Below are 19,781 nucleotides of genomic sequence, written 5' to 3'. Positions count from 1 at the left end.
GAAGTGGGACTCTGTCATTTTTAACGATTTAATTTTTTTTTCTCCAAAATGACCAATGGGCCCACTATAAGATGGGCATGGGTGGGGGGTGATCCCTACTCAGCCATAGACCCCTTGCACCCCCTAAAGGCATTAAAACATTTTTTTTTAAGATTTGCTCCTGGTAACCTGTTCCAATCACCAGGTGCACGGCTGTCGTTTACAGATACAGTCAAAATGCGTTACACACAGGTGTTAGCAAAATCACATGTTATAACATTCTATCTCTTGAACTGTCATGGACTGTCAGTCTATGCATTTGAGAGGGATTGCATTTCCACAGCCCAGTCCTTCAGTTGTATACAAAACAGGTGACGGTGTTGCGGTTTTAAAAACATACATATTTATCTGTAACGTAGGCGCAGGGAGTCAAGAAACAAGTGCAGTTGGTGAGTTTAATAATAATGAACATGGAACGACACAAAACATGAAGCGTCTTACATGGAAACATAAACATTACTACCTGACGACTACTAACAGAAGGGTACTATATAAAGGATGAGTTATGAAGTCCAAGTGTGACTGATGATGAGACGCAGGTGTGCGTAATGACGGTTGCCAGGTGTGCATAAAGATGGGTTTCCAGGTAAACCGGCACAACGTCTACCACCGGAGCGGGGGAGCAGGAGTAGATGTGGCAGTACCCTTCCCCCCTCCCCTCAAATGATGTTGGGATCTAGAATGTCTTCCACCGAAACCAACACTGCTCCTCTGGACCGTACACATTCCAGTCCACTAGGTATCAGCCAGGGGACCAGGAACCACCGGCCTGTGGAGGAAAACATGAAACGATGGTGAGATCTGGTAGTTAGTGGGGAGTTGTAATCTGTAAATTACCTCGTTGACCTTCCAGAGGACAAACTGGGGACTCAGGTTCTTACAGGGCAGGCGGAGCGGGAGGTTTCTGGTGGAGAGCCAGACACGATCAACAGGATGCATGATCAACCTACGCTTCTTCTGATGGGGATCACATTCTATTACATCTGAAATTGTTATGATTTGAATGAATGTCATATCAGAGAGCACACAATGTTTAAATATGTCACTTTGTGCTTAAAGGTCAGTACCCTGTCTAGCCTGCCAGAAGTTTGGGAGGGCAAAGACTGTGGCACTGGAGTTGAAGCCCATCAAAGCTGTTTCACCACGGCACATGATCTGTAAGTGTCCCAATTCAAATCTTTCCCTGGTAAGTTGTTTTGTAATGGTTACTTTATTTGACCACAGCAGAGTTCAATATTATAGAATGTGTGTCAGTATAATGTGTGTGTCAGTATAAATCTGCACACTGTATGACATATATACAGGTAAGAATAAAACAATCTTCTCTTTTACACTTTAAATGTTAGAGGTGGACCTCATCGGACCCTTCACAAAATCCAAGAATGGCAACAGCTGGGGTCTGACGTTGATCGATCACTTTACCAAGTGGGTGGAGGCAATACCCATTATGGTCAGTAAAGGAAGAGTACGTGCTTAACTCAAAATTCCCTTCCGTAACCCATTAAAAAGGGTGCTTGGAACCAAAACTCGATTTTCGTTTTGTATGATAATCATTATGGACGAGACTGGCGAGGCTACCTCCAAGGCGACGATGATCTTCAACACCCACTGTTCTCCTGAGGTCATCTTGAGTGACCGGGGTCATGAACAAGGTACGGATGTTCTAGGTCATATTCTGTCATCAATGGTTTGTTTTATTTATTTTTTACAATTTGTTTTTCCATGGTACATAATCAGACATTTTTCAATATCTTACATTTTCAATAGATATCGTTTTCCTACCCCCTACTCGGGGGTTGGTGAAATGGGCCAATCAAACCCTCAAGACTGCCATGGGCATATCCCTTAATTGGAACCAGGAACGGTGGGAGAACAACCTGAAGGTAATTCTCTTTGCACATAACAGCAGCATCCAGGCCTCCACCTTGTACGGACGGGAGCCGCAGCTGTTGACTGAGGTAAATAATGCAATTGTGTATACAATTATTGCATGTACTGTAGTCTTTCAAATGTGTGATTGACTTAGTTATGTTGTTTGTCTATTGCTGTTTTTGTATAACGTACTTTCAGATACATATATAGAAATTGTCGAACCAGATCAGAACACTTCGAGAACTACCTTCAAGGCACGGAAGGAGAAGGATGTGGCGGTTTTTGACCAGGTAAAAATGATTGTCTTCCGTTAATTTATTTTCTGAAATATATGAAATGTAATTGCATTTATTCCTATAATCAATTAAAGTGAGACTAAACATCGACAAGGCGCAGGAGAAACAGAAGGAGAGCTACCGGAGCAGAATCAAGAAGGGGACCAAGTGCTTCGACATCCAGGCAAATTATTTGGTTTGGAAGGACGAAAGTAAGGCGAGACCTGGGAACCTCACTGCACCTTTTCTCCAAGCTGGGGTCACAATCTGTTAAAACCTCTTATGGATAGGGGAGACGCTAGCGTCTCAACTGGCCAATTGCCAGGGGAAATGCAGAGCGCCAGATTCAAATAAAATGCTATAAAATTCAAACTTTCATTAAATCACACATGTAAGATACTCAATTAAAGCTACACTCGTTGTGAATCCAGCCAACATGTCAGATTTTAAAAATGCTTTTCGGTGAAAGCATAAGAAGCTATTATCTGATAGCCTGCACCCATCTGCACCAGCAGTAAACAAAGGAGCTAGCGTAGCAGGCACTACACAAAACGCTGAAATAAAATATAAAATATGCATTACATTTGACAAGCTTCTTTTGTTGGCACTCCAATATGTCCCATAAACATCACAATTGGTCCTTTTGTTCGATTAATTCCGTCCATATATATCGAAAATGTCCATTTATAAAGTGTGTTTGATCCAGAAAAAACAGCTTACAAAAACACAACGTCACTACAAAATATTTCAGAAGTTGCCTATAAACTTTGCCAAAATATTTCAAACTACTTTTGTAATACAACGTTAGGTATTTTTAAACGTTAATAATCGATCAAATTGTAGACGGGGCAATCTGTATTCAATACATGAATGAAAAGAAACCAGCTCTGCTCTTCACGTCTTGCGCAACTCACAAAAGTTTCCCCAGTTCCGAGTTGGCCTACTTCTTCAAAGCACAAAGGAATAACCTCAACCATATTCCAAAGACTGGCGACATCGTGTGGAAGCGGTAGGAACTGACAATTGGTTCCTATTAAATATCCAATGGCAAAGACAACATAGTGAACAGAGATAGGGGGAAAAAATAATCTGAACAGTTAGTCCTCTGGGTTTTGCCTGCTCCATAAGTTCCATAAGTGTCTTCTATCCAAATCTATGAAGAATATGCATATCTTATATTCTTGGCATGAGGAGCAGGAAGTTGAAATTGGGCACGCTATTTATCCAAAAGTGAAAATTCTGCCCCCTAGCTTTAAGAGGTTATTAAAGTGAATATTAAAAATCTCAGATAATAACGGTTTGCATTTGCACACAAAATAACCTGAAGCTAGTTTTAGTCTCCCTAACACTGATATTGTTCTCTTTGTCTTCCTAGGGTTACCTCGGTGGAAGCCAACAATCTTCTCCAGTTGGAGCCGTTGGACTGTCGACCACTGAAAGCCCTGGCGCCCTACACTTCGGTGAAGCCCAAAAGACAAAGTATGTTAAGCTTTGGTTAACATTTGAGAAAGCAAGAAATGGTAGATATGCTGAGCTTATAAAAATGTACCTCTTCAATTTACCTCTCCAAATGACTTTAGGACCATCGACTGTCCGAGCCCCCCAGGAGGTATCCCGTCCACCAGAACCAGTGAGTTCGTATCAGTCTGATTCTCTGTGCTCTGAGACGGAGGGAGACCAGCTTGAGGTAGGCTATACCTTCCAAAACGGTTGAAAAGTACATATCTCCAATTTAAAACATTGCACTGATCCATACACTTTTCTCACAGTAAAGTGTAACCTTTGTTTACGTCTCTGTCTCCTACCCTGTTCCCTTTAACTTTGATCCTGTTCTCCAGGAGCTAGGGGTTCTGCCCAACACCCAGATGTGGATCCACCTGATGTCCTCAATTACCAACCACCCTCCAACTTTTCATTACATCCTCTACAGCTACTGTTGTCATGTCATTATTTTCTCAAAAAGTTATTGCTCTATCATACCCGGGCACATATGTGAGATACACAGATGAATTAAAAACACTAGCACTGCAAACATTCAGAACAAAGAGAGCAGCAGGTCCTGGACTTTGTCTCCCTCTTCAAGTCCACATTCCGAGACTGGATGCCTGTTGAGAACAAGTGACAGGCAGAACCTCCCACCCACACAGCAACCACCTCTTCTATATTCCACAAACAAGAATTCAGTATTTTAGTCTGTGATTGTCATGTGAGTGTACAAAAACATCTGTGAAAATACTGTACCAAAAAAAGATCAATGTTTTTGTATTAAAATCATAAATATTGCCAGGTTGGTTTTCACAGCTGTTTGACAAGGTGTTCATTATTGTAAGCTGAAAGGTATCCTTTGATGGTATTTATTTGTTCCATATTATTCATTGTTGTTTTCTAGGACCTACCACAGATACATATATTCAACCACCGCTATTGCGAGATTTAAAACAAATGTATCGTAGAGGACTACTGAAATTATATTATTTCAGTGTAGATAAGGGAAGGGCAGGTTGAAACATGACCGACAGACAAGCCAGTGTATGGATCAAAGGGATTTGCGTATGAATGGAGTGGAAATTGGCTGACTTTGTGATCTGTATTTAGTATGGCTGCAGGGGCACTATTGAGTAGCTTGGATGAAAGGTGCCCAGAGTAAACAGCCTGCTCCTCAGTCTCATATTATTAGTAGTATTTGATAGAAAACACTCTGACGTTTCTGAAACTGTTTGAATGATGTAGGGTAGCCTAGTGGTTAGAGCGTTGGACTAGTAACCGAAAGGTTGCAAGTTCGAATCCCCGAGCTGACAAGGTACAAATCTGTCGTTCTGCCCCTGAACACGCAGTTAACCCACTGTTCCTAGGCCGTCATTGAAAATAAGAATTTGTTCTTAACTGACTTGCCTAGTAAAATAAAGGTTAAAAAAAATGTCTGTGAGTATAACAGAACTCATATAATTTCTTTGCCATTTTCAAAACATTGCAAAGTTTAAGACATGAATTTCATGTTGTAATGTTAACAAGGTATCCAAAAGTGGTTTGAAGTAATGTTTTCATTTTATTGGCTAAACTAGTTTAAAGAATTCATCACCTTGCTTCCTTTGACCATCTCTGCAGGAAGTGCAAGTCATAGGGAGGTAATGCACCAGAAGTCAGTAAACCGGGGATCCATACGCACGCACACACACACACTGTGTGAAAGTTATTCATGAACAGGTCATTGATGGTTCATGGGAGATCCGTTGAAGGGAGTAGAGATGACGGTATTGATGCAATATCATTGGTTGTTCTGGACGGGACTTTCCTGCTGGATCTCTTGTTGCCGAGCTGAAAAGAATGAATGAAGCAAGATAATAAATTCATTTGATACTCTGTGTTTTGTGTTGTGTAACAGGATATCACAGTGTGTTTGTATGATATCTTTTAAAAATACATTTTAAAAGGAAATAAGAAGAATTACAGGAAAAGGTGAGGAGGACCAGGGGACCGGAGCCTAAGAGTGCTAGTCTTTGATTAATGAGATGTTGCTCATAACCGGCACTGTTTGATTGAATTACAATTGTCTTGGCAGTCTTGGCTGAGTAGTGCTGTGTATGATGATGTGATATTGCTGAGGCTACCTTTAAAAGCACACTCCCTAAAATCCTCTTCTTGTCAAGTGTGGGAACATTCCTACTTTTTGAGTGGCATTTGCTTAGGACAAACGGTAGTGTGGGATGGTGGTGCACGTTCAACCTGTGGTGGTTGATGAGTGGCCCCACATAAGTTAGGCTGACTAGGTCAATAATATGGTGATTCAGTGGAAAAGTCCATCTGAGCCAGTGGAGGCTGGTGGGAGGAACTATAGGAGGATGGCTCATTGTAATGGCTAGGAATTAATAAATGGAATGGAGTCAAACATGCATTTGATGTGTTTGAGACCGTTCCATTTTTTCCATTCCAGCTATTACAATGAGCCCGTCCTCCTATAGCTCCGCCCAACAGCCTCCACTGACCTGAGCATGCAAATATAGTTAGTAATTTTAAAATGGAACCACGTTCATAATTATTCCACCCTACTGTTTGTCCCAAGCAATGCAACTCACTAAGTAGGAACGTGTCCACAGTTCATGGGAAGAGGGTTTTAGGGGAATTACTACAGAACCCACCCAGACCTTTAAACAAAAACACTTTCAGATAACATTGCTTCATCTAAAAGAGATCAGGTTCTTACATAAAAACCCAGTAATGTATGTTGCTCCCCGTATTCGAGAATTTTTTACTGAGCTGAATCAAACGAGCCAGAGGTACTGATCTGGCCTAATCACATCTTGCGACTTTGATATTAATAGTCTTGGAAGAGGCCTCCACTCAATAGAGTTCTTGTGCCTGGTTTTCCTTTACAATAATGTGGTCATTGCATCTAATCAAATCTTATCAGTCACACTCGCCGAATCAAACATTTCACCTTACAGTGAAATGCTTACTTACAGTAACCTAACCAACAATGCAGATTAAAAAAATACAGATAAGAATAAGAGATAAAAGTAACAAGTAATTAAAGAGCAGCAGTAAAATAACAATAGCGAGACAATTGCCGGGTCTTTGGCTATGCCGGATTAAGTGATATGACATGCTATTCTATAAAATAATTTCTCCGTAATTAATATTACCTGATTGACCTGATTGAGCTAATCATGTAATTAACTAGAGTCGGGCACCACAAAATAATATTTATAGGGCTGTTATCTTCCGAATAAACTCTTAAAGACCTAGTAATATTTTACATCAATATTAATCGTCATCTTAATTCAGTCTCATCTGAAAGTTGTAAATTCTTGGTTATCTGCATGAACCCTGGCTAACAATTTGAATCAGCAATACAAAAATTGAGTTTAATCATTTATTTACTAAATACCTAACTAATCACACATAATTAAATCATACCTTGATTACAAATTACGTCATAAAGGAAAACGTCCCTAGCGGGCGGAACAGATATGACAGCTTGTTACACAAAAGAAAAGGGGCTGGGTTTGAGTGGAAGAGCGGGAAGACTGAGGAACAAAGGGAAGAAGCTGTGCTATCGTAAATACAGTATCTTATGCATTCTAAATTACCGCCCATTTGGAATAGGAAAATGCAATAAATATTTACTCTGAGCTGCACTTCGGTAGGTTGGTGGTAGATGGAAGGCCGTGTTGCCCAACCGAGTCCTTTGAAGAATGTCTCTGGTGGTCAATTGGATACGTTGTAGTAACATCTGTAACGGCTTTCTTCCTGGGAAGGAGAGGAGGACCAAAACGCAGTGTAGTTAGGGTTAAACATCTTTAATAAAGACGAATACCGAAAAAAACACTAGAAATATACAAAACAATAAATGTGAAGAAAACAAAAACGGTCCTGTGTGGTGAAACAAACACAGACACAGAAATAATCACCCACAAAAATCCAACACAAAACAGGCTACCTAAATATGGTTCCCAATCAGAGACAATGACTAACACCTGCCTCTGATTGAGAACCATATCAGGCCAAACACAGAAACAGACAAACTAGACACACAACATAGAATGCCCACCCAGCTCACGTCCTGACCAACACTAAAACAAGGAAAACACACAAGAACTATGGTCAGAACGTGACAACATCGGTGTTGTAACAATACAGAGGCGGATGCAAGATGCAAGCAACGATGGTTTAATGAATACAGGTTACAGCAGCAACAGGACAGACAGACTGTACTCAGATGGAATCCGACCCAGGGACTAGGGCGCATCCTCCTATGTGAGCGTGCTGAGAAACCCAGGGGAGAGTGTCCGGATGGGTAGGAAGGAGCACAGCAGATAATCCACACAAGGGCGGCGAGAGATGAGCACGGACACACGACACAACCTCAGGGAAGTAACAACGATCTGACAACAAGAAACACTGGTTACAGAACATATAAAGGGAAGATAAGTGATTCCAGCTGGCGCAGACAATCAGGCCGAGATTGGGAACCACGCCCACACAAACACGGGAGAGAGAGAGAGAGAGAGAGAGAGAGAGAGAGAGAGAAGGAAAAGGAGGCAGTGGATTCATGAACCGTGACAATACCCCCCCCTAGGAACGCCTCTTGGCGTTCCCAGGCGAATTTAACTGTCGATTGAAATCATCGATAAGGGAGTGATCCAGAATGTCCCTAGCAGGTACCCAACTTCTCTCCTCCGGGCCGTAACCCTCCCAGTCCACCAGGTACTGGAATCCGCGTCCCCTCCTTCTAGAGTCCAAAATACGATTGACAGAAAAGGTGGGTTCCCCATCAACAAGTCGTGGCGGCGGGGAACCGGGACCGGTGGGTTAATGCGTGCCTGAAACACAGGTTTTATTTTAGACACATGAAAGGTAGGATGAATTCTCCTATACGCCGGAGGAAGCTGGAGCCGGACCGCCACCGGACTAATGATCCTGGTGACTTTGAACGGGCCGATAAATTTGGGGGCAAGCTTGTTCGAAACGGATCGGAGTGGAATGTTCTTAGTAGAAAGCCACACTCTTTGGCCAACGACGTATACCGGAGGCTTCGACCGGTGGCGATCGGCCTTAGTCTTGGTGCGCGCCCCACCCGGAGAAGAGTCTCACGGGCTCTGCTCCATGCGCGACGGCACCTCTGGATGAAAGCGTGAGCGGAGGGAACAGACACCTCGGACTCCGTACTGGGAAAGATAGGTGGCTGGTAACCTAAACTACACTCAAACGGAGAGAGACCCGTGGCTGCCACTGGCAACGAATTGTGAGCGTACTCAACCATAGAGAGTTGTTGACTCCAGGAAGAGGGATTCTTAGAAACCAAACATCGCAACACTCTCCAAATCTTGGTTGGCCCTCTCCGCTTGACCGTTGCTCTGGGGATGAAACCCTGAAGACAGGCTGACACTCGCTCCCAGTAACCTACAAAACTCTTGCCAAAACTTGGACACAAATTGGGGCCCCCTGTCAGAAACTACGTCCATCGGCAGACCATGTAAGCGAAAGACGTGATCCACGACAGTTACCGCTGTCTCCTTGGCAGATGGTAATTTAGGCAAGGGAATAAAATGAGCCGCCTTCGAGAACCGGTCCACCACGGTCAAAACAACAGTCTTGCCCTGGGAGGGCGGGAGGGCGGTAACAAAATCTAGCGCGATGTGGGACCAGGGTCTCGAAGGGACCGACAGCGGTTGGAGTAACCCATCTGGGGTCGATTAGAAGTCTTCCCAGTGGCACAAACCGAGCAAGCCAAGACAAAACTGTGAATGTCACGAGCCATCAGTGGCCACCAAAAGCGTTGCTTAACCAAAAGCTAGTGCGACTGACTCCTGGATGACACGCTACGTTGGAGCAATGCCCCCACCGAATAACATCGGACCGACACCCCTCCGGCACAAACAACCGATTAGGCGGGCAACCGGGCGGAGGCGTTACCCCTTCTAAGGCCGTTTTGACCCTCGATTCAACCTCCCATGTGAGTGTGGAGACCACTAGGGTCCCGGGTAGGATGCACTCGGGAGTGGATGGGCGTTCGGAATGGTCAAAAATGCGAGAAAGGGAATCGGGTTTGACATTCTTGGAACCCGGGCGATACGAGAGAGAGAAGTCAAAACGTCCGAAAAAGAGTGCCCACCGCGCCTGCCTGGAGTTGAGTCGCTTGGCGGTTCTGATATATTCCAAATTTTGTGATCGGTCCAAACTATAAAAGGTACCCCGAACCCTCTAACCAATGGCGCCACTCCTCCAGTGCTAACTTCACTGCCAACAACTCTCTGTTGCCAATGTCGTAGTTGCGTTCCGCAGGTGATAACCGATGGGAAAGGAACGCGCAAGGGTGCATCTTGTCGTCAGAAGAGGAACGTTGGGAAAGTACCGCACCTACCCCCACCTCTGAAGCGTCCACCTCCACCATGAACTGACGCGAGGGATCGGGAGCTATGAGGATGGGAGCCGAAACAAAGCGGCTCTTGAGTTTGACGAATGCAGCCTCGGCTGTATCGGACCACCTGAACGTCACTCTGGGGGAGGTTAAGGCGGTAAGAGGAGCGACTATCTGGCTAAAGTTGCGAACGAAACGCCGGTAGAAATTGGCGAATCCCAGAAACCTCTGTAGGGCCTTACGGGAATCTGGGCTTGGCCAATCCACCACAGCCTTAACCTTGTCAGGATCCATGCGAATACCTTCAGTCGAGACAATGTAACCTAGGAATGTAACGGATTGTGCATGAAAAATGCATTTCTCCGCCTTGACAAAAAGTCCATTCTCCAACAACCTCTGAAGCACTCGTCTGACGTGCTGAACGTGTTCCTGGAGAGAAGAAGAAAAAATCAGTATGTCATCCAGGTAAACATATATGAACTGATCAATCATATCTCTCAGCACGTCATTTACGAGTGCCTGGAAAACCGCTGGGGAGTTGGATAGCCCAAAAGGCATGACCAAATATTCGAAGTGCCCTCTGGGGGTGTTAAACGCGGTCTTCCATTCGTCCCCCTTATGCGAACCAAATGATATGCATTACGTAAATCCAACTTAGTGAACACGGATGCTCCCTGTAACCTTTCAAAGGCTGAGGACATCAACGGTAAGGGATAGGTATTCTTCACTGTGATGTTATTCAACCCACGGTAATCAATGCAAGGACGCAGAGATCCGTCCTTCTTCTCCACAAAGAAGAACCCCGCCCCCGCTGGAGAAGAGGAAGGACGAATGAATCCAGATGCCAGAGAACCAGAGATGTATCTCTCCATAGCCTCCCTCTCAGGAACAGAGAGTGAATATAACTTGCCTTTAGGCGGAGACTCACCTGGCAATAATTCTATTGCACAGTCATACGGACGATGCGGAGGAAGAGAAGCAGCACGGGACTTACTGAACACCTCCTTCAGGTCGAGGTATTCAACGGGCACGTTAGACAAATCCACTGCCTCCTCTAGAAACACAGAATCAGACACAGACGAACAAGCAGACACTAAACAGGACTCAAGACATTTGTTACTCCACATGGATATAGAGTTATGACCCCAGTCAACTCTGGGGTTGTGTTGGGTGAGCCAAGGGTGGCCGAGAACTAATGGTGCAAGGGGTGAGTCCATGAGTAGAAATGATAGTGTCTCAGTGTGATTGCCAGAAGTGATGAGTGTGATAGGTTCAGTGGTGTGAGAAATGTTGGGTAGTTCTTGACCATTGAGAGCGTTGACGGATATCTTGTGCGTGAGTGAGGTGATAGGAATCTGGAGTTTGTGAGCGAGCTTGAAGTCCATGAAATTACCCTCTGCTCCTGAGTCCAGTAAGGCTTGGGTGTCGTGCGTGTGGTTGGCCCATCTTAGTCTTACCGGGAGGAGAGTAGATGATGAGGTCTTCTCTGTGGTGACACCACCCGATAGTAGCCTCATTCTTACTACCGGGCCTAATCTTTTACCGGGCAGGAGTGGATAAAGTGGCCCGCTCTACCACAGTAGAGACAGAGCCCTTGGGATCTCCGCCTCTCCTTCTCTTCCCGGGAGAGGCGAGCTCTCCCCAGCTGCATGGGTTCGTGAGCGGAGGCTGAACTGGCCGTGTTCCCGCCGCTGGCATGCCAGCCCTCCATGTCGTTATACGGTCTGTTAGGGCATGCTCGGCGGCCAACACGACTCAGACGGCGTCGACCCTCAAGGCTAGTTCCACTAGTCCATTTAAACTCCTGGGAAGGTCCAGAACATAAATCTCCTTCTGGATCCGGTCCTCCAGCCCATGCAGGAACATGTCCCACTGCGCCTCCTCGTTCCACTGACACTCTGCGGCCAGAGTGCGGAATTGGATGGAGTATTCCGATACTGAACGGTCTCCTTGGCGAAGGTCAGCGAGTAGTCTGGCCGCCTCCCTACCCGCCACGGCCCGATCGAAGACCCTTCTCATCTCCTCGGAGAGTGTCTGGAAAGAGGTGCAGCATGGGTCCTGGTTCGCCCACACCGCCGTTCCCCAAAGAGCCGCTTTGCCTGATAGCAGTGTGAGTACGAATGCTACCTTAGACTGTTCACGGTTGAAGGTCCGTGGCTGCAACGAGAAATGCATGGAACATCTCGTAAGAAAAGCTCTGCAATAGTCAGGATCACCTGAATAACCCTCTGGTGTCGGTAGCTGTGGCTCTAGCTGGGAATCCGGCTCTGGCGGGCGGGTTGAACTGCCGGTGTAGGTGGCGCAGCGAGACCCCTCAGATGTTGTAATTGTTGGGTCAGCTGGGATACCTGCGTCGCAATGGCTTGTACTGCCCGACCTGTGCTGGAGATGTTCTCCTCTTGTTGATCCATTCTCGTGATACTACGGGAAATGAATTCGGTCAGACTCGTTGAACTCGCTGCATCCATGGTCTGGTCAGATCGTTCTGTAACAATACAGAGGCGGATGCAAGATGCAAGCAACGATGGTTTAATGAATACAGGTTACAGCAGCAACAGGACAGACAGACTGTACTCAGATGGAATCCGACCCAGGGACTAGGGCGCATCCTCCTATGTGAGCGTGCTGAGAAACCCAGGGGAGAGTGTCCGGATGGGTAGGAAGGAGCACAGCAGATAATCCACACAAGGGCGGCGAGAGATGAGCACGGACACACGACACAACCTCAGGGAAGTAACAACGATCTGACAACAAGAAACACTGGTTACAGAACATATAAAGGGAAGATAAGTGATTCCAGCTGGCGCAGACAATCAGGCCGAGATTGGGAACCACGCCCACACAAACACGGGAGAGAGAGAGAGAGAGAGAGAGAGAGAGAGAGAGAGAGAAGGAAAAGGAGGCAGTGGATTCATGAACCGTGACAGGTGTGTGGTAGACTGGATACTCTGTCTGTTCTTTCCTAGCACGCGTTTGCAGTTGCTGTGGCTAACTCAACGGCTAGGAGGTATGTATCACTTCTGTAGTGAATAACTGAATGAACTGACTAGTTAAATAAGGTAAAATAAAATGACCAGCCTTTAAAAGCACTTCATGGCTACAGACAGATGTGAGTGCTATGGGTTGGTAGTCATTTAGGCAGGTTACCTTAGTGTTCTTGGGCACAGGCACTATGGTGGTCTGCTTAAAACATGTTGGTATTACAGACTCAGACAGGGAGAGGTTGAACATTTTAGTGAAGACACTTGCAAGTTGGTCAGCACATGCTCGCAGTACACGTCCAGACCACGTATAGGTGGTCCAGATTTATTTTTCCTCTGGTTGCACGTTTAACATTCTGATAGAAATTTGGTTAAATGGATTTAAGTTTCCCTGCATTAAAGTCCACGGCTACTAGGAGCATCGCCTCTGGGTGAGCGTTTTCTTGTTTGCTTATGGCAGAATACAGCTCATTCAATGCCGTTTTAGTGCCATCCTCTGACTGTCGTGGTACGTAAACAGCTACGAAGAATACAGATGAAAACACTCTCGGTAGGTAGTGTGGTCTACAGCTTATCATGAGATACTCTACCTCAGGCGAGCAATAGCTCGAGACTTCATTAGATATCGCGCACCAGCTATTATTTACAAAAATACATAGTTCGCCGCCCCTTGTCTCACCAGATGCTGCTGTTCTATCCTGCCGGTACATTGTATAACCAGCCAGCTGTATGTTGATACTGTCGTTGTTCAGCCACGACTCCGTGAAGCATAAGATGTGAAATGTTTTAGGTCCTGTTGGTATTTTAATCTTCCACGTAACTCGTCGATTTTATTCTCCAAGGATTGCACATTTGCTAGCAGAATGGGGGTTTATTCGATTGCCTACGAATTCTCAGAAGGCAGCCCTCCCTTCGGCCCCTGTTTCTCCCCTTCTTCTTCACGCAGATCACGGGGATCGGGTCCTGTTCCCGAGGAAGCAGTATATCCTTTGTGTCTGGCCCGTCAGTCGTGAAATGAAAAAAAGGATTCTGCCAGTCCATGGTGAGTAATCGCAGTCCTGATGTCTAGAAGTTATATTTGGTCATAAGAGACGGTAGCGGCAACATTATGTACAAAATAAGTTTTAAAAAATTGTTACAAAAACGCAAATAAACTAAAAAAAAACACAATCGGCTGAGGGCACGTAAAACGTCTGTCTTCTTCTTCGGCGCCATCTTACTAAGGTAAGATCAGCTTAACCCATGAGTAGTACTGTTATCCTTTCTAAGAAATATGATAAAGTAATACACACACACACACCTTGAAAAGTATTTTGAAGGCCCCCTCGTTATAAGCTGCAATTCTTTACATTCAAATGTGTCGACTTTATTCATGTAATTTTCATAGTCAGCCTTCACTGACTCACCTGTGGTCCTACTCAGCAACAACTCAGGAACAAACAAAGAGCTTTGTAATTTTTAGATTTTGATAAGTCAGTTGTTGATTGGATATAATCTGATTGTTTTTACCCATGGAGTTGCAAGACTGATGGCAGACTGATTGACTTGTCTGGTTTGGCTGGCTAGCTACTGTAGCCCCTTGCTAATGTTCACATTTAAATGATGCATCTCATCACCAGCTGCTTCTTGATCAATGAAACCTGACTGCATTATGGGAATGAGGATGACTACTGTTCTGGACTGATGTGTGGTATGGGCTTTTTTTTTACAATGCAGCAGCAGCAGAGACATTACCCCAAGTAGATGGTACATGCTAGTTGTGGAGGAGTACAAAATCCAGTGTACAGGGAACCTGAGCTGAGGATGACATCAGGGCCAGCAAGCCAACTGCATCAACATCATCTGCCATCACCTGGCATCATCATCATTAAACCATCTTCTAACTCATTTTAGGAGCAAGAGATCTCTCATCTACTGAGGGAGACCTGCTCTTGTCTCATCATCAATAATTTGAAATGCATTATCCACATGTGCCTGTCTTGTGTTTTACAATGTCAAATAAAGATATCTATCGATCTGTCAATCCATCACCACATGTTGCATGTAAACCCCTATTGCACACTACTGTTTGTCCCAAACAATGCAACTCACAAAGTAGTGAGTGATACTGTAAGACTCATGAGTAATACTGCTATCCTGTGCAAAGCTGTCATCAAGGCAAAGGGTAGCAACTTTGAAGAATCTATATTTTGATTTCTTTAACATTTTTTTTGTTACGACATGATTCCATATGCGTTATTTCATTTCATGCGTTATTTCATAGTGTTGATGTCTTCACTATTATTCTACAATGTAGAAAATAGTAAAAATAAAGAAAAACCCTTGGATGGGTAGGTGTGTCAAATTTGAAATGGTACTGTATGTAGTGGTTTAATAATGTTATATGATGTATGATCTTTTGTTTGATATGTATATGCCTTCATTTGTTTGGACCCCAGGAAGACTAGGTGCCTCCTTGGCAAGAGCAATGGGGATCCCTAATAAATACAAATACTGGGGTGGCAGAGAGTTACATAGAGTCATGGCTTTATTTCATACTGTGCGTTTCCCAGTCTCTGTTCTGGACCTGGGGGACATTAGAACACAGGAGTGATGGTTGCAGATAATGGGCCTCTGTCTGTAGATTTTCCATTTAACAAATCTGCTGTTTTCAGCTACAATAGTCATTTGCAACATTAACAATGTCCACACTGTGTTTCTGATCAATTTGATGTTATTTTAATGACCAGAAATGTGCCGTTCTTTAAAAAAACTAAGACATTTCTAAGTGACCCCAAACCTTTGAACTGTAGTGTACATCTAAGTGCGATATGTGCGGCTTTGCTTTGAGATTTCCTGACTTAATACACTGCACTCTTTGAGAGAGGTAGTTAGCAAACCAGGCCAAAGACCCATACGAAACCAATGCTCCTTAGCCGGCCCACAACAATGGAATGGTCTAAGGTATCAAAAACAGGGCAAAATAGAAATAGGCCTATAAAAGTTAGGATCAGCTTGATCTCCCCTTTTAAATAAAGGATGAACTGTGGCTGCCTTCCAAGCAATGGGAACCTCTCCAGAAAGGAGAGACAGGTTAAAAAAGGTCAGAGATAGGCTTGGCGATAATAGGGGCAGCAACCTTAAAGAAGAAAGGGTCTAAACCATCAGACCCAGATGTTTTTTTGGGGTCAAGTTTCAGGAGTTCTTTTAGCACCTCGGACTCAGTGACTGCCTGCAGGGAGAAACGTTGTAGCGGGGCAGGGGAAAAAGAGAGAGAAGCATTGGGGATAGTCACATTAGAAGGGGTGGGAGATCAGGAAATGTTGGAGGGGCATGGCTGAGTCAAATAGGAATCCTGACTTAATGAAGTGGTGATTAAAGAGCTCATCCATGTGTTTCTTGTCAGTAACAATCACATCATCAACTTTAAGGGACATGGGCAGCTGTGAAGAGGAGGGTTTATTCTCCAGGTTTTTAACAATTTCCCAGAACTTCTTGGGTTAATAACTTTGGCCTTACGTATAGCCGGAGTGCACTTATTCCTCAACCTTTCACCAAATGCAATTCTTGAGGTGGAGTAACTCTACAAGATCAAGGTCGAACAAGGGTCTGAACCTGTTTTTAATTCTAATTTTCTTTATGGAGGCGTGTTTGTTAACAATACTGAAAAGATCAAAAAAGAAGGTCCAAGTGTCTTCGACAGAGTGGATCAAGCTGATTCTATACCATTTTACAGATGCTAGTTCATGGAAGAAGGCTTGCTCATTAAAGTTTTTTAGCAAGTGTCTATGACAAATCAGGACAGGTCGTTTCACTGAGCAGACATTAACGGACACTGGCTGTGAAACAGTGATCACTAAGGTCATTACAGTAAACACCAGACTGATACCTATCAGGATTATTTGTCTGGATAACATCAAGAAGAGTAGCCTTTTCTGTGTGTTTGGAGTCATACATTGTGGGATTGGTAATAATCTGAGAAGATATAGGTAGTCCCATTGCTTTAGGACTTGGTCAGGTGGTTTAAGCATGTCCCAGTTTAGGTCACCTTGCATGACACATTCAGACTTAGTGTAAGGGGCCAGGAGAGAGTTTAGGGCAGGTAGGGTACAAGCCGGTGCTGATGGAGGACGATAGCACCCAGCAACAGTCAACAAGGAGCTATTTGAAAGTTTAATACTTAAAACCAACAAATCAAATTGTTTGGAGACAGACTTGGTGGAGACAACCGAGCACTGAATGTGATAATTGGTAAATATTGCCACTCCCCCACCTTTGGAAGATCTGTCTTGCCGAAAAAGGTTATAACCAGAAATATTAACATCAGCATTCAAAGCACTCTTCCTTAACCACGTCTCAGTAATGACCAACACATCTGGATTGGAGCTGTGAACCCACACTTTCAATTGATCCATTTTAGATAATAAGCTTCTAGTGTTAACGTGCAGAAAACCCAGGCTTTTACGAGAGCAGATATCAGTGAAGCAGATATCAGAGCACAAGTCAGAATTGGGGCTAGCAACAGTAGATGGGCCATGGTGTACATGTACATTTCCAGATATCATCAACAGTAATAGAATCAAGGCACGGCAGAGGACAGGGAAAGCTCCGCAGTGCTGATTTATGACATCTGAATGTGAACATCTGAACAAGATCATATTGTACAGCAATTTCATCAGGTAACATGAATACAAACCAGGCGAGAGGTGGTTAGAATGGGAGGCCAAAGGTCTGTACAACCAATAGAGAGTCAGAGTCCCTAGTGTATGAACATAGTCTGTCCCACGATTGGGTAAAGAAAGTTTGTAGTCAACAAAGCATGCATGAGTCATGAGGTAAATAGCAAAATGCACAAGAGAAAAATAAAATATATAACGACTTGGGGCTAGCCATTGTAAGATCAGTCACTCGCCCCAACAGTGCCTGTGTGCTGGAGGCGAGCGCAAGCTTGGGAGAGAGAGGTGGGGGGGTACCTGTACCAGACGGGGAGACAACCAGAGCAGACGGTGAGCAGATCGCCAGGTGGAATTTATTTTTTACTATTTTCTACATTGTAGAATGATAGTGAAGACATCAAAACTATGAAATAACACATATGGAATCATGCTGTAAACAAATCAAAATATACTTTAGATTTTAGATTCTTCAAAGTAGCCACCCTTTGCCTTGATGAGAGCTTTGCACACTCTTGTCTACTGACAATTGAGATGTACAAACTATGGCATAAGGGGACAAGTGGATAAGAGGCAATCCGCAATCCGTAATCCGTAAGACATTAATTAGCGAGCTAGGGTGGACGTAGTCAATATAACTACTTGTTCAGCACGTTTTAAATGTACAGCAAAAAAATACAGAACATGGGACGTTCTTACAGTGTTCTCCCTGTACAGCAAGTCAGAACCGTAGGATAAGATGGGCATATAAGCAAACAATGAACTGGGAATTTCAAGTTAGATGACTGTTCAAAACGTATTTTCCCAGGTGGAGCTAGTTTTTTTTCCAGAGTTCTCAGTTCTCTTGAACTCACTTAGATCTGAAACTTCCCAATTCCGAGTTTCCATTTGTTTTCAGCATAGCAGAAATCATGCTGGGTTGACAGCATGGCCAATGTATTTAACCTTTCCCAACTCATGGTATTAACCTTACACCAGCCCATGGCTGTTGCCGTTGTGTTCCTGGTTCGAGCCCAGGGAGGAGCGAGGAGATGGATGGAAGCTATACTATACTGTTACACTGGCAATACTAAAGTGCCTATAAGAACATCCAATAGTCAAAGGTTAATGAAATACAAATGTTATAGAGGGAAATAGTTCTATAATTCCTATAATAACTACAACCTAAAACTTCTTACCTGAGAATATTGAAGACTCATGTTAAAAGGAACCACCAGCTTTCATATGTTCTCATGTTCTGAGCAAGGAACTGAAACGTTAGCTTTCTTACATAGCACATATTGCACTTTTACTTTCTTCTCCAACACTTTGCTTTTGCAATATTTAAACCAAATTGAACACGTTTCATTAATTATTTGAGGCTAAATTGATTTTATTGATGTATTATATTAAGTTAAAATAAGTGTTTATTCAGTATTGTTGTAATTGTCATTATTACAAATAAATATATATATATTTTTAAATCGGCCGATTAATCGGTATCGGCTTTTTTTGGCCCTCCAATAATCGGTATCGGTATTGGCGTTGAAAAATCATAATCGGTCGACCTCTAATATACAGTACCCGTGTGCTGCCATCCTATTAGAAGGTAACAGATTATTTTATTACAATGGTTAAGATGGATTTTCATTGTGTTCCATGGTGTTATTCGCCCCCTAGTGGAGCTTTCTGGTACTTAGAAAGACTTCGCAAACAGGAATTGTTTCGCACGCATAGAAGCAGCTAAAAACAACGCTACGGTGCAGGTCTTTCAGTGTAGTTATTTCTTGTCACACTTCAGCCTTGGAAAATATTTGTTTGTAAGTTTGATTCAAACATTTAGCTAGTGATGATAATCTTGTTATTGATAGAGTTGCTTACATATCAATGTTGGTTGGTTGCATTTACTCATACAAATTGCAATGCCTTTCATGTATGCCGTTAGCTGTATTACTTTGCTCGTGCGTCATGCAAACTAATTGTAAAATATACAATACTGTAGTTTTGTTACTGTTTCTAGTGTAATATGCTTTGTTATTCTACATAGATGGTTGTACATTATTAGAGTAATGAAAGGAGTTAGCCAATTACCACATGAGTAACAATTAGCTATATGGTTTGGCAT

The 19,781-nt window shown here is 43.7% G+C and overlaps 1 protein-coding gene across 1 annotated transcript in view; it reads right to left on the bottom strand.

Moving 5' to 3' along the window:
- Nucleotides 1-415: 415 nt before the first annotated feature.
- The window catches only part of LOC115142119 (usherin-like), a 29,113-nt gene continuing 9,747 nt past the window's right edge, over nucleotides 416-19,781 (bottom strand). The window contains exons 5-6 of the mRNA XM_065000198.1: nucleotides 7,311-7,433; nucleotides 416-5,501 (exon numbers count right to left, since the gene is read on the bottom strand). Of these exons, the coding sequence (XP_064856270.1) occupies nucleotides 5,452-5,501; nucleotides 7,311-7,433 (173 nt within the window). The 3' untranslated portion in view covers nucleotides 416-5,451. The remainder of the gene's footprint in view (nucleotides 5,502-7,310; nucleotides 7,434-19,781) is intronic.

This window comes from Oncorhynchus nerka, linkage group LG14, assembly GCF_034236695.1.
Source record: "Oncorhynchus nerka isolate Pitt River linkage group LG14, Oner_Uvic_2.0, whole genome shotgun sequence".
NCBI lineage: Eukaryota > Metazoa > Chordata > Actinopteri > Salmoniformes > Salmonidae > Oncorhynchus > Oncorhynchus nerka.
Note: the sequence above shows the minus strand (reverse complement) of the source record. Positions and strands in the feature narration are given on the sequence as shown.